Below are 25,551 nucleotides of genomic sequence, written 5' to 3'. Positions count from 1 at the left end.
TGTTTGTCTGTTTGTTTGTCTGTCTGTTAGTGTGCAACATAACTCAAAAAGTTATGGACAGATTTGGATGAAATTTTCAGGGTTTGTTGGAAATGGGATAAGGAAGAAATGATTAAATTTTGGTGGTGATCGGGGGTGGGGGGGCCCATGGGGGGGGCCACTGATCAGCCTTGGCGGAGGTCTGCGCTCTCCGAGTGCTTCTAGTTTATACAGCAATGTTCATAAATGTGTATGGTCCCTATTAAATAAACCAATAAATAAATAAACTAGAAAAGCACTCGAGAGTGCAAACCCCCACCAATGCAGATCAATGCCCCACCCCCACCCCCGATCACCACCAAAGTGTAATCATTTGTTCCTTGTGCCAGTATCAACATTTCCTGAAATTTTCATCGAAATCCGTCCGTAACTTTTTGAGTTATCTTGCACACAGACAAACAGACAGACAGACAGACAAAACAACGCTGGCAAAAACAGAACCTCCTTGACGGAGGTAATAACTAAAATAGACTGACTTGGCTTTAATCAGAGATTTCTGTGGTTTTCCACAGATGCAGTGGTGGTTTTCCTTAAAAAAAAAAAAAAACAGATAGGTGGACAGCTTTACATTGCTTAGCGAGCCATGTTAGATACATAAATTAGTTCAATGACGTATCTTAATATGTCAGCTGACTAGCTTTGCTGTCCACTGCTACTTAATTCAGCACAATAATATCTAAATAAGTCGGTCATCTTAGCAATTTCTTTAGTTGTGAAAGAGACTAAAACCGGGTAAATGCCTTTTTACATCATTCAGCCTAAAGGTTCAGTGTGTGACACTGAGGCGATGTTCAGACTGCAGGCAAATGTGGACCAAATCTGATTTTCTGCCCCGTGTGACTCAGGTCAGATTCTTTCATGACAGTGTGAACAGCACAAGTCACATGAATCTGATCTTTTCAAATCAGATTGGGCCACTTTCAAATGTGGTACTGAATCAGATATATATAGTGTTTTTTTAAACGTGACTGGAATCTGCGACATGGTGGTGCAGTGGTTAGCACTGGTGCCTCACAGACGGAAGGTCCTGGGTTCCATTCCAACACCAGTCCATGGGGGTGGGTCCTTTAGTCCATGGGGGTGGGACCTTTCTGTGTGGAGTTTGCATGTTCTCTCCGTATCTGCGTGGGTTCTCTCTGGTACTCTGGCTCCTCCCACCATCCAAACACATGCACTGATAGGTTAATGGGTTAATCTAAATCACCCATAGGTGTGAATGTGACAGTGATTGTTTGTCTCTATATGTTCAGTCTGTGATGAACTGGTCACATGTCCAGGGTGAACCCCGCCTTCACCCGTAAGTAGCTGGGATAGGCTCCAAGAGACCCCCGTGACCCTAGTGAGGATAAAGCGGGTTCAGAAAATGAATGAATGACTGGAATCTGAACAGCCAGGTCACACTGAATGCAACCTGGACGTCATTAGTGGTCATGACACACATTGCACAGATGGAGGACTTTGTGATGCTGAACAGGTTGGCCAAGGTGAGGTAACCCGCCCCCACTGCTAACCAATACAGCCTCACTCCTACTCGCTTTTTCAAGGAGATGGGTCTCCTGAACGACGTGTCTTGCCTCAGAAGTCTCGAGGCGAGGCACTGACAAATGTGGTGAAAGGTATTCCTTGACATTCTGAAGTTGTGGAAGAGCTCCTGCTCTGTGAAACCAGTCCCATCCTGAGTCCACCACTCCTGGCTCTGACACCGCATCCACAGACTCCTCTGGACGGATGTTGCAGCTATTGCTCCGCATAGAGCAGTGGTTCCAACCTTTTTTGGCTCGTGACCCCATTTTAACATCACAAATTTCTGGTGACCCCAGACATTCAAAACAGAGACTTTTTTTTTTTTTTTTTTTGCTAAAATTACATTTTTTTCAGATCATGTAATAGTTTGCTATACTATGTTGCAAATAAATGTTAATTTAGTCTATATAATGTATATTATTATGGACAGAGGCAGTAAATCCAGGTGTAGATTACTGCACAAAGGGAGACTTTTATTTTCCTTGGTCAGGATCTGTCCAGTCAGTCCAGCTGTGATTTACAAGGAGGACAATTAATACTGAACAAACAAGAACTGAAACTATGAATTATGAAAGAGCTGCAGCATCTGAAACTGACCACAATGAACATTTGACACATAAACAGAACCACAGTGCTGTAGTTTCACACTCACAGTTTGTCATGTCTGTTATGTACTGGGATTGTCTCTGTCAACTCACCATATATTTTTTGTTGATAAGTTTTGTTTTTTTTATCGATTACTATAAATTTCAGGCGACCCCATTTGAATTCCAGGCGACCCCACATGGGGTCCCGACCCCAAGGTGGAAAAACACTGGTATAGAGACATCATTAAAATAGATATTTTCCTTCTCCTCTTCCTCCTGTTTAATATCACCTGCTGCTGCCACACTGTTTTTAGCATTGGGCTGTAAAGTACACTGGCTGCCACCATGTTCACTTCTGTAAACACTGTTGTGTGCGTGGGGTCATTATTGATCAGCTGCGCATGCGGGTCACTTCAGGAGCGTAAGTTGTTCACACAGCAATCTGTAAACAGGCCACATTTCAAAATAGAATGTGAACAGCCAAACAATCAGAATTGAGCATTTAGGCCAGCAGTGTGAACGTAGCCTTAGTGATATCTAGTGTTGAAGTTGCAGATTGTAACTAACTGAATTCCACCACACCTCTTTCATCTACACTGGTTAAAAAAAAAAAACATAAAACAAAACATTTTAGGCCCTTTTCAGTCCTTGAATTAACATCCAATTTTATTACAAGGTCTGACCGCAGTTAGCATGCATTTAGATGTGGTCTGGGATTCATTTGTCCACATTCTCCTAGTGAACAGGTTCACATGGGACACATTGAAGGACTGCCCATTCAGCTCCTCTGATCTTTTATAGTGCACCAACACTTGTATATTTTAAAGACATCGCACATTGTCAAAAATTGTTCACTCTGCTTAATGGAGAGTTCAGTGTGCATGGTGGTGTGTGAGCTCACCTGAATAATGCTCTACTTTGAAAAAGAAAACCCACAGTTCACATTATTCAGTAGATCCATACATGTTTTAAGCACCTGAAGATTCAATCACTGCTAAAGCATGTCATGCAGAAAAACAGATGAATAATAAATGAGAATTGATTAATTCATGGTGTCATTTCAAGCAGTGAGTAACAATGAGAAGTCCACCTTAAAAGTTCCTTTGAAGCGCCACAGTGAATTAAATTTGCAAAGAAACATTTTGAATGTGGTCTGATCAGCCTGAAATGAACATGAATGCTGGGTTTTACTGATCACTCCAATAATTGGTTTAAACAGTCGCACTTAGAGCTGGACACTTCTGTTCAGAGGTTTCAGGATACATATTAATGCAAGGTCTGGACAGGACTGTAGTTTAGAGGATATTAACTCTGGCCCATATTAAACAAAACAAACAATAGGTGACAGTCAGTGTTGGCTGCTCGTCTTTCAGACAGGGGACGCTCATTGTTGGCTTACATAAAAAAAAATTGTCAAGTTATTTAAACATAAATTCAGCCCTCCGTTCCTTGTGATTTGTGTTTTTGTGTATTTCCAGGTCAGTAAATGAACAGTTCATTTGGTTTCTGTGATTTCACAGCAGAATGTGTGACGGTATTAAACTGAACTGTGTCAGTGAAGGAGCAGATCTGAAAACAGCTGTCAATCAAACGGGATTCAGCCTTTGGACCCATCCTCCAATCAGCACGCGGAAGCTCAGCGTCCGGCCTGACCGAGCTCCGCCCACAGCTCCGTTCACCACCAGAGACGCCGAGCATCCGGGGTTGGGACAACATGGTGTCATTTATCCAATTAGCGTCCAGTTGAGAGTCAGTGAAAAAACCAGTTCCACTCAGTTCCATTGAAGTGCATGGACACTGAGCGTCTACGGACAAATGCACTGAGCAGAGATGGAATGAAAAAACACAGACACGGGAATGGAGGAGAAGTGAACAACATCCAGTCCACTGATTTGGGATAAAGCTGATTCTGAACGAACTCTTCTGTGAGATGAACGTGTTCCAACACATTTGGAGTCAATGAAATGTCAACACAACCGAACAGATTTAACCATTTAATTTGAGTCATTTTAGGGGAAGCGGAACTTCCCTTGCAGTCTGTGAGAAATCGCCTCTGGTGACAGAAATGCACCAACACTGGATGACACCTGCTACAAAACAGTAATAGAAAGTAAAGGAAATGCAACGTGGTGGACTACAGGACCTGGGACTTGATCCCTATGTAGATATAAACGGCTCATTCTAAAGTAAAGAAAACATAATCCTTTTCATGTGATTATAAACTAATAAAAACACAGTTGTGAATATTACGTTCTTTTCCCACAATTAGATCCTCCTAACTCCCCCTAAACCTTACACACTGGACCTTAAGGTGTTCCATAAAAGTACTTGTGAGCCTTGCTTAAGCCTCACTGTTGTTGGGAAAACCCTGTAATTGTTCTGCTGAGTCTGGAGTTGCTGTATCTAGTCTCATTACTCCCTATACTGTAGGTCTGACCTTAAACAAGACTGATAATGGTTAGCACTGTTTACTGCATTGTTAGAGGTTCCTGCAAGATACACACAAAGCTTTATCTCTCACACAATGACACAGACAAACTGTAAATGCAAACTATTTCAAATGACAGGTTTTGTGTGTAACCACGTTGCATGTAGTCGAGTTAAAATCATATTATTTTTCATTCTCCTTTATTGGAGAAAAAATTCCGTTTTGAGTTCAAGGGGGGATTTTGTGTTTTACCGTTTAAAGCTGTGCAAACAGCAAAACACAGCAACAGCTACAACAGCCACCTGCAACCACCAAACAGTAATTACAGAAGAACACTATCAACAGGAGGAAAGAGATCCACAGCCCAGGTCTGTAACAGCATGGTATCAAGTTCCTCTCCACAGTGCACTGAAAGTGGCATTTATTTGGCCTTTTAATAAAACTCGGCCTTGTATCTGGAAGCAGAGAGGATGGGTGTGAAGCGAGGCTGGAGTGGATGAACATTTATCACGGATTATGTTAAGTGTTTTGCAGCTGACGTCTTTGCCGATGAGGTCAGAGGAGAAGCATGAGGTCCAATTATTTTTGATGCTGTGGTTGATTTGTATTGATGCTGCCCAGTCTTGTTCACATCTAGGATTCTGATGACAAACCAGATCTGAGAGGTGGAGAAGGGTAGCGGATTTTCTCTGAAGGCACTGAGAGTTCTTTATTAAGCATATTCCCCTTGAAAACTGACGATGAATGGAATGGAATGCGGAATATCACAGGTTGATGTCTGAATGTGTGTGAGGTGTGATGTAGTTTTTAATATTCGTCAGGCAAGCTCCAGGGGACCTTATATGAAAGCATTGATGAAAATGCAGAGAAAAGTCAAGCAAACTGAAAATAATCCAAAGGAAACAGTCACGGCAAAATGTGTAGGAGGATGTAATTGAAGAAATAGACAATAATTTTCATACTTATGTCCTCTTCAGTGTAGAATCACACATAAATGAGAATATGTTTTGTATTTTCAGTGCCTTAGAATGAGCCATTTGTATCTGCTGTGGATCACATGAACCATCACCATAGTTCTAGGGAATTCCTCTTCTTCTTTTTTCATTTTTGAGCAGGTGGTGTTATATACAAAATGAAGACAATAGATGCATTTCCATCCAGCTGCTCCAATCTCATTTTCAATTTGTGGAAATGCCAAAATTGCCTAGAAGTTGGAGAAGTTGGCAATGTTCAACAATTTAGCAGAGAGTTATGTCTGTATTTGTGGAACATGAGGGGACTGCAACATTCACTGAGTGAATACATCGATAAAGATCTGTCAGAGCAGGGCTGTCAAACTCATTTTCTTTCAGGTTCCACATTCAGCCCAGTTTGCTCTCCAGTGGGCCGGACCAGTCAAATAATAGCATAATAACCTATAAATAATGACAACTCCAAATTTTTTATAAGCCAAAAATAACATTAAATTATGAAATCATTTACATTTTACAAACTATCCAAACAAAAAACATGTGAAAAACCTGAAAAAAATTTAAATTTCTGAAGAAAAATTAAGAAGAAATAATAAGAAAAATTTGATCAATATTATGCCTTAACTTATGATTAATACACGTGCATTACAGATCAGATCTACCAAGGGATAAAACAGGCAGAATATTGTTAAAATTACACTTATTTTTCTTTAGACATTTCAGGTTGTTCATATCTGTTCAGGTTATTGATGTTTTATTGTTAAAGGATATCACAATTTAATGTTCTTTGCAATAAATCAAAAAGAAAAAAAAATAGTGTTGCCAGTATTTAGAGGCATAATGTCATATTATTTTTTTCACATTAAACCAAGAAGAACATTTGGAGTCATTATTTCTAGGTTATTATGCTGTTATTTTTGAGTTTGATGCCCTTGACTGTTAATATCTTCTGCACTTTACAAAGTCATCCTGCAGGCCGGATTGGACCCTTTGGCGGGCCGGTTTTGGCCCCCGGGCCGCATGTTTGACACCTGTGTGTTAGACAAAGGCTTTGACAAACTGACAAACAGGCTTTGACAAACAAGCAGCAGTGTTTTTCTGTCGTCAAATATGGGCTACGGTTAAATCACACAGATAGTCACAGTCAGTAGCTCAGGTCGTGTGTTATTGTATGAAATACCATCTAAGTGGCACCTGTGACGGCAATACAGCATCTGTTCTTGAAGCTGCAGGAGCCAAAGTCACAGGAAAATAATACTACACTGTAAAAAAAAAATCCTGTCGTTTTTACGGAAAAAACTGGCAGCTGTGGTTTCCAGAACAATACTGTAAAAATCACATCCAACTGTAAACATATTTACAGAGTAACATGTAGATTTAACATTTTAAACATGTTGATTTAACAGTTTAAATATGTAGATTTAACAGTTTAAACATATAGATTTAACAGTTTAAACATATAGATTTAACAGTTTAAACATGTAGATTTAACAGTTTAAACATTTAGATTTAACATTTTAAACATGTAGATTTAACATTTAAACATGTAGATTTAACAGTTGGATTTAAATGGTAAATGTTCTGCACTTCTTTAGCTCATTTTCTCCTCCTTCATGGTGTCCACAGCTCTTTCCAAATCCACCAGGTCCAACTGGGACCAGTTTAGGGTTCAGTGTCTTCCATGGACACTTGGACATATGGACAGTCAGAGCCAGGATTGGAACCACCAACCCTTTGGTTATTGGACGAGCCGCTCTACCAACTCTACCAACCCATTCATTTACAAATTTAAAATGGTACATTGGTAAATGTTTACTTTTTTATAACTTTTTTATTAAAAAAAAAAAAAAAAAAGCAAATATGCTGTTATTTCAACATTATGGTCTTTGCAGTTTAAACGGCACCACATTGTTTTTCAATTTACAGTTTTATTTTCTAAAAACAATAGAAATCCATCATTTCTACATCCAAATCTGCTTTTGTTCACATACTCTTCCCGTAAAAACTACAGCTATATTTGATTTAATCGTTAACACAAAAATCTTTTCAAATTAACAACTTTGCATTGTATTGTCACTTACAGTTTTTTTTATGTTCCAATTTTACAACTTTTTTGTGTTAATTCTACAGTCATTTTTTACAGCGTACACATATATAACTCAAGGAGAGTTTCATGCTGCTGTGGAATACAGAGAGGCTTTTCCAACCTTCTGTTGAGCCATAGAGCAGAACAGTAGCAACGATTTTCTGTCTGAAGATTTGGGACGTAACCACGTCCCAGCCTTGGGGTCTTATGAGAAGACCACTGTCTGATCTGTCTGAATGAAATCCTATGGGAGAAATTACACAGTTCACTGAATAATTCTGTAAAAAAACTGTTGGTTCCACACCAGTCAGAAGTTGTCTGCGATGATCTTTAATCTCTTATTTATAGCAATTTCACTTATTCATTTATTTCATTTATTGCAATATCACTTGGTAAGATCTAACTTTAACTGAATGATCCTTTTGTGAGACGAGTGACAGTTTGAGGTGATGAAGCCAAACCATGAGCTGAACGTACATTACTTTTCTAAAAATCTTTTCTTCTTTATTTCATCAAAACCAAGGTAAAAATCACCACACTCACCAAACATGTCTCTGATCTCTACCATCACTACTAAGAAAACCACAGTGATGCACTTGATCAAAGCATGAGCTAATTAGCTGCAGGTTAGCCATTTTCAGTTCCAATCTGGCTGTTTTCATCCTCAGGGAAAGCAGCCAGATTGGAATCTTTCCTCTTAAGTCTTAGTATCTTTGGCAGTATTAGAGTCACGTCTGATGAAATCCTAACAGTGATCAGTAATTACAGCTGTCAGTCGCATATTTAACCCCCCTACCTGCATTAAAACACCTGTGAGTGTGTCTGAGTTCATGAAATGAAGCTCCAGGACCACAGAAGTGAGACAAACTTGATTCTTTTAAACCATTTGAATTACATTATACTCGAAGTTAATTATGGAATTTTTGCCCCAGTGATGACAAAAGGAGCTATCAAGGACTGCAGCATGAATATATACATAACAGCTAAAATGTGCTTAGAGGTTTTATTTCTGTCTTTGTGCATAAGAAATCAATCTCAGTGAATCCAAAGGAACTTTGTGTTGGTAAATGCAAGTTCTGCAAATGTACAGGATTTCAGTTCTGTTCAACATGTTGATGCTCATATGAACTATGTTTTCAGATCAAAAATGTCCAATTTCCGCACAATTAATGCTATATTTTCACGTCACAAATGGCCAAGTTCTATTTGAACTGAACTGACCTGAAAAACAAATCTTCTCTTCTTTTAGATTCCCCAGTTTTTCTTCCCAGATTCTCTCCTACATATCACATGTTTTATTTGTACAGGTTCAATCTGGAGTATGGTGCTGATCCATCCTGCTTATGTTACGCCAACACATACATGAAGAATGGCACACAACACTGTTTACATCAACAGTTTTGTAATAATAAGCATTTTTATACAGAAATACCAATTCTATATTGTTCTTTCCTCTTTAGTCTGATGCTAAACTATCCAATAAATAATAGTGCTCCTAGTTTTTGCACAGGGATCATTAGTGTAAACGCTGACATGGCTGCAGAGCATCAGTATGATGGGATCCACAACAACCATGTCACATCCGTCCACTGACACATTTAGTGTTTTTGTGTCAGCTGGGATTGTTTTAGATCCACAATACTAACATTTATGAAGAAGAGGAGAATTATCAATAATAAGAATATACACTACCAGTCAAAAGTTTGGACTCACTTGGTTTTTCTTTATTTTCATGACTATTTCCATTGTAGATTCTCATTGAAGGCATCAAAACTATGAATTAACACATATGGAATTATTTATTTTAAAAAGTGTGACATAACTCAAAGTATGTTTTGTATTTTAGATTCTTCAAAATAGCCACATTTTCCTTTTTTTTTACTGCTTTGCACATTCTTGGCATTCTCTCGATGAGCTTCATGAGGTAGTCACCTGAAATGTTTTCCAAAAGAGTTCCCAGTGATGTTGGGCACTTGTTGTCGATCTGCGGTCCATCTCATGCCATTTAAATTAGAAGGTGAGTCCAAACTTTTGACTGGTAGTGTAAGTTTATTCCTAATAAAGTACTGGTACTGACCAGAGCATCATGGGTAATGTCACGTCCGTCCACCAGCAAAAGCTTTCACATACACGTGCTATTCCAAATCCAATATTTATGAAAATAGAGCTTCCACTGTCAAAGAATATCAGTAGTCTGTGCACAAATGGATGAGCATTATTTCAACATATTTCTATGCATTTATGACAACTGTTTTTTGTTTTTTTTTTGGACAAAAATGGACACTCATTTGACTCCCTAAGGAAATTTTAGCCGATTTACATAAATAAACAGGAGCGGAAGGAAATTCACATTGTCTTTTGCCAATTTACAGAAAATTCTGTTAAAATTTGTTAAACATTTGAATGGAAACTCACCTGTTGACTGTATTAAGGGGAACGTATTTTGAGGCAAGTTGCACAATTCAGTTGGTTGTGATCAGCTTCACCACTAGATGTCACCAAGTGTCAAACTGAACCTTTAAAGCAGTGGTTTTCAACCTTTTTTGGCTCCTGACCCCATTTTAACATCACAAATTTCTGGTGACCCCAGACATTCAAAACGGAGACATGTTTTTACTAAAATTCATTTGTTTTTGATCATGTAATAGTTTGCTATACTATGTTGCAAATAACGTTAATTTTAGACGACATTTAAGTAAAAGTAAGTAAGTAAATTTTATTAATAGGGCACTTTTCACAGACAGAGTCACAAAGTGCTTTACAGTGCAAAATACAAATAAACAGTACAAATAAAATGCAACTAAAATACCAGTAAAACACAATGAAACACAATTAAAAAACAGTTAAAATAGGATAAATACATAAAGTGCAATTAGTTTGTAGTAGCACTGAGTCAGTTGGGAAATTTTAAAAAAAATTCAGTCTATATAATGTATATTATTGTGGACAGAGGCAGTAAATCCAGGTGTAGATTACTGCACAAAGGGAGAATTGGATTTTCCTTGGTCAGGATCTGTCCAGTCAGTCCAGCTGTGATTTACAAGGAGGACAATTAATACTGAACAAACAAGAACTGAAACTATGAATTATGAAAGAGCTGCAGCCTCTGAAACTGACCACAATGAACATTTGACACAGAAACAGAACCACAGTGCTGCAGTTTCACAACCACAGTTTGTCATGTCCATTATGGATTGTGATTGTCTCTCTCATCTCACCACATATTGTTTATTAGTAATTTTTTAAAAATTTTATCAATTACTAGAAATTTCAGGTGACCCCATTTGAACTTCAGGCAACCCCACATGAGGTCCCGACCCCAAGGTTGAAAAACACTGCTTTAAAGCTACAGCAAACAGAAGTCAAGGTAAAAAAGAACTCCCCCCCCCCCCCCCCCCCCCCCCCCTTCTCCAGCAGCTCTCACCTAAACATAAACAGTCTAGTTTTCTCTCAAACTACAAAGGTTATTATCATTAACGAAAACTAACGAAATGACGAAAACTAGACTTGAAAAAACATTTTCGTTAACTGAAATAAATAAAAACTCGAATTAAAAGAAAAAAAACAACTAACTGAAACTGTATTGTGTGTTTACAAAACTAACTAAAACAGATAAAAATTATGGATAAAATTCCCTTCGTTTTCATCTTCGTCAGTGTTGATATCGGATAGAACATGTGAAAATTTCCTCTTAGATCAGCGGAATAAGAGAGGTATAGAAGTCGAGAGGCCAACGGTGAAAGTATGGAAAGTTTCAGTTTCATTTTCCCGTAAGTGACGTTGTGTATGGATCGCAGCCCCACCTGCATTACCCCCCCCCCAACCTGTTATAGGCAATTTATACATCCTACTGTACATATGTTTGTGTCTCTGCTCAGTCAGTGAGCTGCCCTAACCCCACCCCCAAATAAAGTGTCCAGGGTTACCCGCTGATCCGTGCCTCACTAATTTCTTTGAATAGGATGGTGAGGAAGATAAAATATATGAAAAAAAATGAAACTAATATTAAAACTAATCTAAACTAAACTAAAACTAAGCATTCAGAAAAAAACGACAACTAATAAAAACTAGCAAACCTGCTCTAAAAACAAATTAAAACTAACTGAATTGGGGAAAAAAAAGTCAAAACTAAATCAAACTAAACTAGAATGAAAAATCCAAAACTATTCTAACCTTGCAAACTACTTGAATAACATTGTTGCTTAACTCTTTCATGCATGAATTATGAGAACCTTAATCAAGATTTTTTTTTTCCTGAGTGATTTTATTCCTCTTTAGGCATGAAAAAAAAAACAATGTGACTGAATTTTTTTTTAAATCAACCTGTTTTTCATGGAGTTACAAAAATATCCACTCAGCTACACCATGAATTTTATTCTTGAAGCAAAGAAACATGTATTTAAAACCCAATATCATAAAGTGATATGAAAACAGTGAAATGAAACCATGTTTAATGCAGCTAATCTGATGTTTTCTCACATTTTAACATATTCTAATACTAGTTATTACTCACTTCATGGAGATAATATGCAAAAAATAACAATTAACAATTGATTTCCACTCAAGAACCAATCAAGAACAGCAAAGTTACAATAATGGTATGAATTGCAGTTTATGAGATGATGCATAAGTGTCCACTGTGTTGGCTGATATGGAACTAAAACAAAACCCATGAATATACAAGAGAACAGCTGTAGAGTAACTGTCCACTGTAGTGACCACTGTGCATGAAAGGGTTAATTACATTATGGAATTTTTTTTCCCAGTGCTGCTGAAAAATACTGTGTACTGAAGCTTTAGGCGAGGATTCTTCACAAGGAAAAGAAAGAAAGACTAAGATGTCAGAATGTGTTTTGGTCTTCAGTCTCGCTGCTGTTCATGGGACTGGAGACACATGGCAGCTGTTGACAGTTCTGATCCCAGAGCTCTGTCTTTGTCCACTCTGGTCTATCACCTCTGCAGGACATTCAGGCCACAAGCTAGAACTCACCATTACCTAATCTGACAAAGCCACTGCCTAGAGATATAGAAATGCCAAAAAGCCTGATGCTGGCATTTACCCACTGCTTTTAGCTCCACAGACAACAACTTCTCAGGAAATGTGGAAAGTGATAAAGGGAGGAACAGAATTCAACATTAGATTACATCAGTTGTGTACTTCTGTACCACAGGGGACACCCACGCCAGCTTTAGCGCTTCAGTGCTTTGTTTCCCTGCATATATAAACACCAGGATGTGTGTTTTTGCAGTGCGTATAAACCACAGGTGTCAAACATGCAGCCCGTGGGCCAAATCCGGCCCACCAAAGGGTCCAATCTGGCCCCTGGGATGAATTTGTGAAATATAAAAATTACACTGAAGATATTAACAATCAATTATGTTCAATCTAAAGTGGGTCAGACCAGTAAAATACTATCATAATAACCCAGAAATAATGAAAAGCTCATTTTTCTATTTGTTTTAGTGTCAAAAAAGTAAAATTACACAAAAACGTTTACATTTACAGACTAGCTTTTCACAAAAAAATATGAACAACCTAAACTGTGTTAGGAGAAGTATGTAGTATTTGAACAATATTCTGCCCATTTTTAAATGTTTTGTGCATTTGTAGATCCACTGTGATCTATATGTTGTGATGCACATGTATAAATGATAAACTGAGGTGTAATATTGTTAAAATTACACTTATTTTTCTTAAGAATTTTCAGGTTCACTTAAAAAAAAAAAAATCATGTTGTTTTTACGGGGGAAAAAAACTGGCAGCTGTGGTTTCCAGAACAATACTGTAAAACACACATCCAACTGTAAACATATTTACAGAGTAACATGTAGATTTAACAGTTTAAACATGTAGATTTAACATTTTAAACGTGTAGATTTAACAGTTTAAACATGTAGATTTAACAGTTTAAACATGTAGATTTAACAGTGGATTTAAATGGTAAATGTTCTGCACTTCTTTAGCTCATTTTCTCCTCCTTCATGGTGTCCACAGCTCTTTCCAAATCCACCAGGTCCAACTGGGACCAGTTTAGGGTTCAGTGTCTTCCATGGACACTTGGACATATGGACAGTCAGAACCAGGATTGGAACCACCAACCCTTTGGTTATTGGACGAGCCGCTCTACCAACTCTACCAACCCATTCATTTACTAATTTAAAATGGTACATTGGTAAATGTTACTTTTATATAACTTTTTTATAAAAAGCAAATATTATTATTTCAACATTGTGGTCTTTGCAATTGAAACGGCACCACATTGTTTTTCAATTTACAGTTTTATTTTCCAAAAACAATAGAAATCCATCATTTCTACATCCAAATCTGGTTTTGTTCACATACTCTTCCTGTAAAAACTACAGCTATATTTGATTTAATTGTTAGCGCAAAAATCTTTTCAAATCAACAACTTTGCATTGTATTGTCACTTACAGTTTTTTATGTTGCAATTTTACAACTTTCTGGTGTTAATTCTACAGTCATTTTTTACAGTGTTGTTCATATTTGTTCATGTTATGTTCAAGTACAGTTTGTAGATGTAAACATTTTCATTTTGGAATTTGACTTTTTTCACTCAAAAAAATTGAGAAAACTTTGGAGTTAATATTATTTATCAGTTCTTATCCTATTATTTACATTATTTTACTGGTCCGGCCCACTTTAGATCTATTAGGCTGTATGCGGAATGAACTAAAATGAGTTTGACAGCCCTGGTATAAACAAAACTTGGCAAAAAAAAAAAACAGGTTTGGTTGGTTTGAAGCTATGTAAACCCATAAATCTCCTTTTTCTTCCAGAGGGCATCTGCCCTTTGGCAAACTACAGCAGAAACACTGTGGTTTCTTTAGAGGAACACCAGGTTAGACAGCTCAGCCTCTTCCCGGGCATGGCTGTTGCTCTAAGCTGTGTTACCTGTAGTGAACTGGATGTACTTACACTTGGGTTTCCTCCTCCCACAGGCTACGGTATAGGCCTACCCCAGGGCTCACCTCTTACCCGTAACGTGTCCGAGTTTGTGAGTCGCTACAAGTCAGACGGCTTCATGGACATGCTACATGACAAATGGTACAAGGTTGTGCCCTGTGGGAAGCGAGTCTTTGCCGTCACTGAGGTAAGTCATCGGCCCGAGAGTGTGTTCATCTGTGGTGTACGTGTATTGTGTGTAAAGCAAAGCCGTCTGCTGTTGTACTTCTATAAATGAGTCTCCCCTCTGGGACACGGACAGAATTGCCTGCCAGCTAACCGCATACACTCACATACACACAGAGGGATGACCACAAACACACACACACACACACACACACACACACACAAAGACATACAATCACATAAACTCAGGCCTATTTACCGACCTTAACCGGAGATACAGACACATACTGTCTGAGCGTAGATACTTATTTGCGCTACAGCAGAGAACTCTCAGTTCTCGCCCTCCCTTTTTTCCACTCCTTTTAAAGAACTGGAAATCTCTAGACAGAGCGCGCTGTCTGTATCTGTATCTGTTGTTTGTGAATAGAAAAGCCATTCAACTCCCCTTGGCCATTCTTTAAAAATCCCACTTCAAAGTTGAATCATATTATTGCAACAAACGCAATTACACAGTCATAGGTTCCTCCAATGAAATGAAAACCTTAACTTCACCCTGCAGGAAGTTATTACCATTCCTGGCATTTGAAGCCTAGAGAGCGGCCCAGGCTTAGACAATGTGGCTGTTAGGCGGAGTGCGATCTGGCCCCCTGGAATGGGAGCAGGAGGGGGTCAGTGTTGTCGTAGATGAATTTGTCGAGTCAGCATGGGGCTAATTGCCATCTGCGGCGGTGCAGGAACGAGCCGGGTAGAGGAAACATGATTAGAGTGCATTGGAAAAAAAAGCTGGGCCTCTCCTCTTCCACTTCCTCCAGGCCGATGAAAGCCTCATAAGAGATAGACGTTATGTCAGGGGGAATGTGGGCGAAGCCAATGGGAACAAACCGCTCTTCAATTAAACAGCCTCGTCTTTTACCATCTTCCTCCTTACTGCTGTTTCTTCCGATTACTCTCAGTTTTGCTCTTTTACTTTCCCCTCATCTTCTTACCCACCCACCCAGCCCCCCCCCTTCCCTGCCTGCCTGTTCACATTATTCTATGACCATTCCTTTTCTGTATTTCTGCTTCTATTCTTATGGGTTTACACAGCCAAACTAGATAGACAAGAGCAGAATATCAATTGCACATGCACAAAAACTAGCCTAAATGGTAATTATGTAAATGCAAATCATCAATCTCAGCATTTCCCTCTCTGTCATCTTAAAGTCTCTGCTAATCTGAATCACACACTCCCCCCCCCTCCCCACAACCTCGTTTTCTTTCTGTCACCACCCCCTCTCCAGACTCTACAGATGGGGATCCAGCATTTTTCAGGCCTGTTTGTGCTGTTGTGTATGGGGGTGGGCGGAGCCTTGCTGACCTTGGCAGGTGAACACACCTTCTATCACCTGGTTATCCCCCGCCTCCGACGTGCAAACTCTCTACAGTATTGGCTGCACACCAGCCAGGTGAGTAAGCACTAACATGTGTGTGCATATAAGCATACACACAGATTTGTATGATCAAGTAAAAAAAAGATCTGGATTATTACTGATTACAATCGGCAAGTGTTTACATAAACCTTAGACTGAAGCATCCTGCTGCTGTTGGTGAAGTCCTTACACATTGGAATGTCCTTTTTTTTTCTGGTAACCTACGCCCTCTACTGTCATAGTGTTGTAACTGCAGCCTTGAAAACAGCCAAATACTTTTACCAAATCTTAGTCATACAGCTTTGGAAATAATTCTAGTTTGACCATGACAAAATAATGAAAGGTCAACATTTGTCATAAAAGTGAAGCCAGAAGGAAATTTACTGTAAATATGACCCAAAAAGTCTGTTTATGATAGGACTGTCAAACTCATTTTGGTTCAGTTCCATATTTAGCTCAATTTGATCTGCAGCGGACCAGAACCAGTAAAATAATGACTTCAGAACCTATAAATAATGACAATTCCAAGTTTTTCTTTTTGTTTTAGAACAAAAAAAAAAAAAAATTAAATTATGAAAATATTTACGTTTTACTAAAAAGATGTAAAAAACCTGAAAAAACTGAAATTTCATTTGAAAAATTAGTGCAATTTTAACAATATCCATCGACTTATTATTTATACATGTACATTTACACACAGTGTTAGATAAACATTTGGTAACAGGCAGAATGTTGTTCAAATTTTGGAGTTTGGAACTAAAATTTGAACCATTTCTACAATATTCCATCTGTTGTTATGAACACAACTCCAGATCACAGTGGATCCATAAATGCACCAAACATTTAGGAACAGGCAGAATATTGTTCAAATTGTACATTTCAGGTTGTTTATCTTTGTTTTTATTTATGTATTTATTTGCATTTTACTGTGAAAGAATAGTTTTGTAAATGTAAATATTTTCACAGTGTATTGTTATTTTTTTTCATTTAAATTTTTTCCACATAATTTTTCACAAAGAAAATTAGTCGTTGTCATTATTTATGGGTTATTGTGTTGTTATTTTGACTGTTGATCACATTGGTCTGTATGTGGAACCTGAACCAAAAGGATTTGGACAACCTGGACTGTTCAAGTTCATTTTTGTACTTTCATCCTGCAGGGCCGGAATGGAACCTTTGGCGGGGGGGGCCAGATTAGGCCCCTGGGACGCATGTTTGACACCTGTGGTCTATGATTACTTTACATGTTTTATAAAGAAATAAGATGTATTAAAGTAAATACCAATAAAAAAAAAAAAAAAAAACTGAATTTGACAGTAAGAAATTAAATTAGATAAAAAAAAGATTATCTGATGATGAGGAAGAGAGAAACCAATAACATTAAAGAGCAAAATATCAAAAGGTCATGTTAAAGAGCCTTTTACAGAAAATCACAGTTGGCTGCATAATAACACAAACACTTTACTGTGCAAAAATCTTCTTCTTTCTTGTTTTAGTTTTGCTGTAACATTTGTTTGTCAGTCCCTTTGTCCAGATATAACAAGATAACAGTGGAAATATGTGCACAGTTTTAAAAACACCACAAATCTGAACAATGGCCTCTACAGGCTAATGTCAATAGTAGTATATGATCAATCAAATAAATATGATCAAAATGATGATGAGTGTCATAACCAGGATACTGATGTGCATGTATTTTGCTTTTATATTTTGTTTTTATTATATATTTATATTTTATAGTTATTAATGCTATTTATTACTATTGCTATTTTATGAGTCTGTATCCTGATAGTTCACCTGAATTTCATTGTACATTCTGTATAATGACAATAAATTATCTTATCTTATCTTATCTTATCTTATCTTATCTTATCTTATGTAAACACAGAGGACATGGCACAAAAAAAAACAAAAAAAAAAACAGTAAAAACCAGAATGTGGAGAGGTTTGATTAAAGCTGTCATTTACTGGTATATGTACAGTTTTATGGGGGAATAAGATGCTGAAACTGTAACTTTAAGCTTTTAACAACATGTGACATATTTGTAATTGAAGCTTAAAATGATATATGATATTACTGATATGATATTAAACTGTATTACTGTCTTTACAGATTTCTATTCACTGCATGCACAAAAAATGTACAATCAAATCAAAAACACTTACCACCGAGAAAACACAAAGATGTTGCTGAGGTCTTTTGTGTATTCACCCTCACGTCCCTGAGCAGATTCAGGCTCAGTTGTTTTTACAGTAAAGCAATATTCTCCGTGACCTCCATTATCGTGGCAATAAAAAACACATTTGACACATGTTGAATGAAACATGGTTTAACGGTGCAGTTAAACTCGTCTTGTCTGGCCAAAGACATGTGATGTGCAAAGGAAGGTCACTCGAAACACTTACTACTTTGATCTGTAGAGACATTTTTTTTCTGAAATGTTTGTTTTTAATACTGATTACATATTTTTTGTGTGTGTATTGATACAGACTAGGAAATGCTTATGAAAGGTCATTAGAATATTGCTAAACCAGCAGACCTGCAAGCGCAAATCTGTACTGTCAGATGTTTCCATGATAATATGAGGTTTATTTCAATCAAATCCACTTTCCTCATAGAAAATAAAGTGTAATTTTATTTTCTAACAATATAATAACATGCATGTTTATATCACACTATTATAACTCTAGGTCAAATATATCACTTTATTAACCCTCCGGTATCCCATCCAGCAAGGCCCTTATTAAGCACCAAGTGTGCCTTTTTAGCACACTTGTGGAATAATGTCAAAAAAAAATTTCATACAGTTTGTTTTTAATTGTTTTACACTTTTTTCTATTTCATCAACTTGAGCCGTAAATAAAAATACCAAATACTCAATAATTGTCACATTTTTTAACCCTTTAAATGCGTGTTTGTAATGGAAACGAACCATTTTTTTGGATGCAAAAAACACAATTTTTTTTTTTTCCAATATACTACATAAAAAATGGATCACATATTACATTTTTTCATCCTGGCATATGTCAATGATTAACTCCAACACTGGTTAATTTGCATTATTATTTTTGGCGCTAGGTCAAATGTTCAAAAATACTAGCATCTGTCACCAAGTGTGCGTAAAAGGCACACCTATAAATCTAACTATTAAATATTATATATTGATTTATTTTTCTGCTCTAATTTGATTTTATTTTTGTAAATCCAGGTCAGCCCTAATCATACAGATCAAATGGAAGAAATAGTGCGTTTTAGGCACACTTGGCAGACGGATGCTAGTCTGGTCATTTTCTTTTGTTTACAATGTGCACATTTTAGTTAGTGGACAGAATTTTAAAGATCATGCAAAAATGAACAACTTTTGAATTCTAACCTTATTTAAACTGTGAAAAATAATATGAAGTTTTTACACGAAATGCAAAGTGTGCCTAAAAGGCACACCCGAATACCGGAGGGTTAATGCTACTTACCAAGACAAACCACTATTAGGCCTAATAAAGCTGTTTGTTTTTATTAAATATAAAGTAAAACCTTTTCGTTTTTGCTGTGGTATGGGCAGATGATAAACATTTTACAGCAAACATTATATACGTCTCCATTCCTTGTGTCACTTTTTATTTTGACCTTTATTCCCCACAGCAAAATACTTTCAAAAATGTATTGTTTCAATATAAAAATCAAACAATCTGTACGTGTCAATATAATTTCACTGCTAATAGGCAATTTAAATATTGTGTTTACTGTACATAACACCAAATAAACAACATATTGGAAACTTTATAATTGCAAACTTCAGTAAATCTTCAAATTCATAATATTTTATGCGAGTCTAACCATTAATAACCAAGATGCCTGTGGCATTCTGGGAGTACATAATGTAACTGGCAGTGTGGATATGAAAACTGCACATATTTGTTTGCTTCATCATTCTCAAAGGGCAATCACTCCCAAGCAGCCGCTAGCATTCATCACAAGATGACATCTGAGTTAGTCCTTCCAGATAATCCCCCCGTAGAGCCACACTCTCACTTCTCCTGAGGCATATTAACGTTTGAAAAAACACACCATAGTACTGTTTGACTTTGGTCTGTTTTTTAGCAGTTATGTCGCTAAATCATAAAAGGATAGCACACCAACACCTTAATGTTTCTCAAAATTTCAAGCAGGAGAGAAAGAACAACCTCTCACTGAATTACAATCATTTGTTTAAATTATTCAAAAAGGCACCACAGCAGGAATTGTAATAGCTGTCACAGACGTTCTGTGCAACTGGGTGGAATAATGGCTCTTAGAAATTCTAATTCTCCATCTTCCCTGATTTATTTCAAAACTGATGAAGAGATAACACATTTCTTATTACTCATCAGACACTCCCCTTTGTGTTTTCTTTTTCTTTTTTCCCATCTGTTCCCAGAAAATCCACCGAGCCCTCCACACCACATATCAGGACGTGGGGAAGGAGCTGACTGGACTTGATCAAAAGTAATCAATTATTGATGGATTTGTTCAACTTCAAGCAACTTTGTTAACTGTCATATACAATTTGCTGTAGTTACAATGCATATTATCATGTATATTGTATAAACCCCAATTCCAGAAAAGTTTGGACATGTTCTAAACCAGACATGGTCAGATGATGAACGCAGATACAGGACGATGCCAGGCCTTAATCTGCAGCAAGGTTCTAATAGTTTTGGATTTTTCGTTATAGTTTAGTTTTATTTAGTTTTGACTTTTTTTTCTCTGATTCAGTTAGTTTTAATTAGTTTTTAGAGTAGGTTTGGTAGTTTGTATTAGTTTTCATTATTTTCTAAATGCTTAGTTTTAGTTTAGTTGTAGTTTAGTCGTCTCTTTTCTCTTCTTCTCTGTCGTTGTATTCAAATAAATCCCAGACAGGACTCTGCTGCTTTAGTCTCCATGTTTCCAGGTAGAGTGGGGACCAGAAGACGACTGGAAACCACAAGTGAACACAAGTGATGGACCCTTAAATATCATATGGTGCCAGCAGCTAAAATTGCTAGAGTGAAATAAATCAATTAAGTATCAATCCAGCATTGACAAAGACTAAGGGAAAACTAAGGGACTTTTATCCATAATTTTTATCCGTTTTAGTTAGTTTTGTAAACACACAATACAGTTTCAGTTAGTTATGTTTTTTTCTTTTAATTATAGTTTTTATTTATTTCAGTTAATGAAAATGTCTTTACAATTCTAGTTTTCATCATTTTGTTAGTTTTCATTAACAATAATAACCTTGATTTGCAGCAGGTCCAACAGCGTAGCATCATAATAAGACTGTCCTACCTTTAGCCCACATCTGTTTCCTGTTGAAAATGTATGGACACGATGAAGAGGACAATCAAACAATGGCCACCACAGACTGAACAGCTCCAGTCATGGAAACAGACACTGACTGTCCTCAGCTGCCAAATGACTGAAAAGTGTAATAAGAAGAAAGGCTGTGTAGTATAATGCTTATGCTCACTGTAGCACGTGTGAGTGTGTTATAGGCATTGAAATTAAAATTAGTTTAGTTTTACAAAATTCAGGTTGGTTGATAAAAACCCTGAAAATGTTTTCTTTGTAGTTTTGTCAGTTTAATACAGGGGCCAAATTACTATAAACATCCCAGATAGCAGTTACCTTTGGGCCAGATCCGCACTAAAGCCTTTACCTCCGTTTATAGCTCCCATCTGTTTTCTGACTTTGGACCAAATCTGCATCTGATCAGTCTTTCAGCTCTGTCCAACAGTTCTGGAGTCGTGCTGGCTTACGTATTCGGCCCAGAACAGTCTCCCATCACACAACCAAGACTGATTTTCAGAGTTTTAATGCTGATCTGGACCAGAATCGTAATATGAATCTGGGCCGACATGATTCTTGTGTATATTCTAGATGTGACTGAACGGAGCTGGTCCAGAGCTGGACCGTTTCTGTAGAAGATCTGTTTCGTGGAGCAGTACCTGTTTTGGCCGATGTGCGTTTGGACACCGGGACGGATCTGCCAAATGGTTTCGGGCCGAGTCGGGGTGCAATTCTGTTCCAGATCCGTCCCAGTATCTCTTTGCAATCTGGGCAATCACAGATTTTAGGTTTTAGTTTGTGTTAGAAAATGTCCCAACTTTTCTGACAATGTGTTTATAAAATTACATTCCATTTGTAAATAGGCTTCTGTTTTACTTTTCATGGAAAGTAAATCTGTGGCTTGCTGTGCAATCCATCTGACTGGATGTATGTCCTGTGTTGTCATCCTCTCTTTCACCAGCCCGTCCTCTTGCATCTCAGAGAACTGTACTCTACATCGGAAACAGCACCAGCCTCCTCCCCCCTCTCCTCCCACATCCCTCCCTGCTTCGACCACAGCTGGAGACACAGTTGCCTCTTCGCCATCACAGGAGCCCAAGGAGAAACGTGTGCACTTTGACCTGGAAACGCTTCACAGTTACCGCCTGCGCACACACACCGCCTCGGTGCGTGGCAGGCCCGGGATGGTGGGTCGTCCCGGGCTAGGCCTCGGAGGCTTGGGGCTGGGCAGCCTGGGCAGTTTTACCTCCCCTTCGCAGATCACCCTCCACGCTAACGGGGGCCCCGTCTCAGCTCTGGCCTCCACAGGCTTGGTCCTCTCTCCGCTGGGGAGCAGGGTGGCTCAGACCAGCCTGTGGGAGGGGGAGCTCCAGGAGCTGCAGGGGAAGATAGAGACGTTCCGGACCCAACTGAGAGAGGCTCTGGCCAGGAGAGCAGAGATCCAGAGCAGCCTGGAGAGAGAGAAGAGTGGACTAGTGCGCAGGGACACCAGTTTAGAAAGGGAGAGACAGAGGATACAAACTATTAACACTGACAGAAGCAGTTCCACCCAGCCAAAACTCCCTGACAGAGACAGGACCAGCCAACTGCAAACGCTGAACAATCAACAGACAGGGAGGGCTAACCAATCAGGCGGTCCGGGGACTCTGGAGCACGGGAGGAACAGCCAGTTAAACACACTTAACACTTTGGACAGAGGGAGACCCAACGAAGTACGCTCCGTCAACACTTTGACAGGTGAAAGAACTGTCCAGTCACGCACTTCTTCTAGTTTAGAACGAAGTCGAGTCAACCAACCAGGGGCTGGAAATGTAACTGTCCAATCACGGAACACTTCTAGCCTGGACAGACAGAAAGCGAACTTAGCACGTACTCTGAACACTTTGGAGAGGACAAAAGCCAGTCCATCAAGTGGAAGCAGGACCTGATTGAAGGATAACCAGGGGACGTTAGACCTAGATTCTGCATCATAGCCGTGGGAAGTGTTCCAGTAGGAATGGTTCAGGTCCGGCAGGACTGAAAACTGATAGTGCATTAACTCCTCATTACATGCCATTTCACTGCAATCTAATGATTTTTATTCTCAGAATTAATTTTGCTTATACTCTAAAAGAATATAACCACAGCCCAGTATATTGAAAAGCAAAGACATCAACATTTGAGCCATTATGGGTAAGTTTGCTATTGGAAAATCACAGGTTTTCGTGTGAAGTCACAGGAAACTATAAATCAGTGGCTGTCAGCTCACAAACAGAGGCTTGCAGATAAAAGGAACTAAGAGATTTATTGGCTGACTTGTAGTGAAAACCACTTGAACTAAGACCAGACCAGATACACAAAAAGGGTACATGGCAATCAACTTTTGTGCATAGTTCCATGACAAAATGATTGCTATCGTAGGATATTGTCAAAAATATTTCTTTCCATGACTGTGAAATAGAAGGGGACAAGTGTATCAAACGGTCAATGTGGAAAAGACTAAGTGACTGAGTTGTCAGTCGCTAACATTGTGATGTCACTTTAGCAGTGAAATAGCTTTTTGTTGGCTGCCTGTCTTGTCATTACTTATATCGACCCAAAATGACAATTCGGGGAAAACTATTCCTCTCCGTTCAGTCTCTCACCAAGCCACCACAGCGACAGTGGCATTCCTAAATACATACTGAACTTAATATATATAAACAAATTTATGCTAGCCAGCTATAATAGCTAGCTTGTGTGCCTGGCTGAGTGGCAAACAGCCTGAAAGCATTGCTCCGAAACATTTCACAGTTAACGTTAGCAGTCAGCTTCTGTACGAAAACTGTTCAGAAATGTCTTATTAGCCACCAATGTATAAATACATTAGCATATTGTATGTTTCAGTTGTTTATTTTCAGTTGTTTTCCAGCTGTTTGCTACCTAACTAGATGCACAGGCTATCTAAGTAAAGTTAGCGTGTGTTGAAGGATGTCGCTCATGCAGTGCTAGTTTTTCAGAGAGGAAGTCAATAATATGTGCAGTTTGACGTTTCTGTGAACGTGTAAAGAGGGAGGTTTTACATCAAATCACAGCAATGATGCCTACGAATAAATGAGTGCACTGGCAGTTTAACCCTTTCATGCATGAATTACGAGACCCTTAATCAAGATTTTTTTTTTTCCTGAGTGTTTTTATTCCTCTTTAGGCATGAAAAAAAACATGCCTAAAGAAAATTTTCTTAAGAACCTATTTTTCATGGAGTTGCAAAAATGTCCGCTCAGCTGGACACCATGTGTTTCATTTTTGAAGCAAGGAAACATGTATTTAGTGATATATTGTGTGAAAACTATGAAATAAAAACATTTTTAATGCTTATTTTAGGTAATTCATTTCTCAGACAGGGGCAGTTGTTTGTTTACTCTCTTTACTAGTTTGTCTGATAAATGAATTACCTACAATAATTATATGTGGAAGACAGTACGAACCTTTAGCAGACATTTATTTTTAATGCTTCTACTCTGATGTTTTGTCACATTTTAACACTAATACCAGTCATTACTCACTTCATTGAGATAATATGCAAAAAAAAACTACAAATTTTTACAAAAACTGTTAATTACAGACTAATAACAACAATTGATTTACACTTAAACATGTTACTGCTGATCAGGTTTATCAAGAACAGCAAAGTTATAGTAATGGTATGAATTGCAGTGTATGGGTCCACTGTGTTGGCTGATATGGAACTAAAACAACAAAATCCATGAATATATAAGAGAACAACGGGAGAAAAACTGTCCACTGGAGTGAACACTATGCATGAAAGGGTTAATGATATTATGCATTTATGCTCGAAAACAATGTTGAAATAAAACCTTCAGTTCGACTTGTCTGAAACTGAGACGAGACCAAGAAAAATTTCAGGCTAAGATGAGACTGACACTCTCAAAAAGTGGTCCTGACTCTGGTACGAGGCTGACTCTTAAAGAGACAATAAGCACAGGTGAACATCAGTAAAATGAGCACAGCAAAATGAAATTAACCCAGCGTCACTATATGACGAGAAGTAAGATTTATCAAATGAATAAAAACATAATTGTACATATGTTTCCACAGAATTTGAAAGATAAAGAAAGGAAACCAGACTGAGA

The 25,551-nt window shown here is 38.0% G+C and overlaps 1 protein-coding gene across 1 annotated transcript in view; it reads left to right on the top strand.

Moving 5' to 3' along the window:
• Window positions 1-25,276, top strand: part of grin3ba (glutamate receptor, ionotropic, N-methyl-D-aspartate 3Ba) — a 269,174-nt gene extending 243,898 nt beyond the window's left edge. Inside the window, exons 9-13 of the mRNA XM_030127637.1 lie at window positions 14,596-14,747; window positions 16,006-16,170; window positions 20,550-20,617; window positions 22,401-24,526; window positions 25,227-25,276. Coding sequence (XP_029983497.1) covers window positions 14,596-14,747; window positions 16,006-16,170; window positions 20,550-20,617; window positions 22,401-23,367 — 1,352 coding nt within the window. The 3' untranslated portion in view covers window positions 23,368-24,526; window positions 25,227-25,276. The remainder of the gene's footprint in view (window positions 1-14,595; window positions 14,748-16,005; window positions 16,171-20,549; window positions 20,618-22,400; window positions 24,527-25,226) is intronic.
• Window positions 25,277-25,551: the final 275 nt, after the last annotated feature.

The sequence above is a fragment of the Sphaeramia orbicularis genome, chromosome 22 (genome assembly GCF_902148855.1).
Source record: "Sphaeramia orbicularis chromosome 22, fSphaOr1.1, whole genome shotgun sequence".
In the NCBI taxonomy this organism is placed as follows: Eukaryota; Metazoa; Chordata; class Actinopteri; order Kurtiformes; family Apogonidae; genus Sphaeramia; species Sphaeramia orbicularis.
The sequence above is the reverse complement of the archived record's forward strand: the minus strand, read 5'-3'. Positions and strand labels throughout refer to the sequence as shown.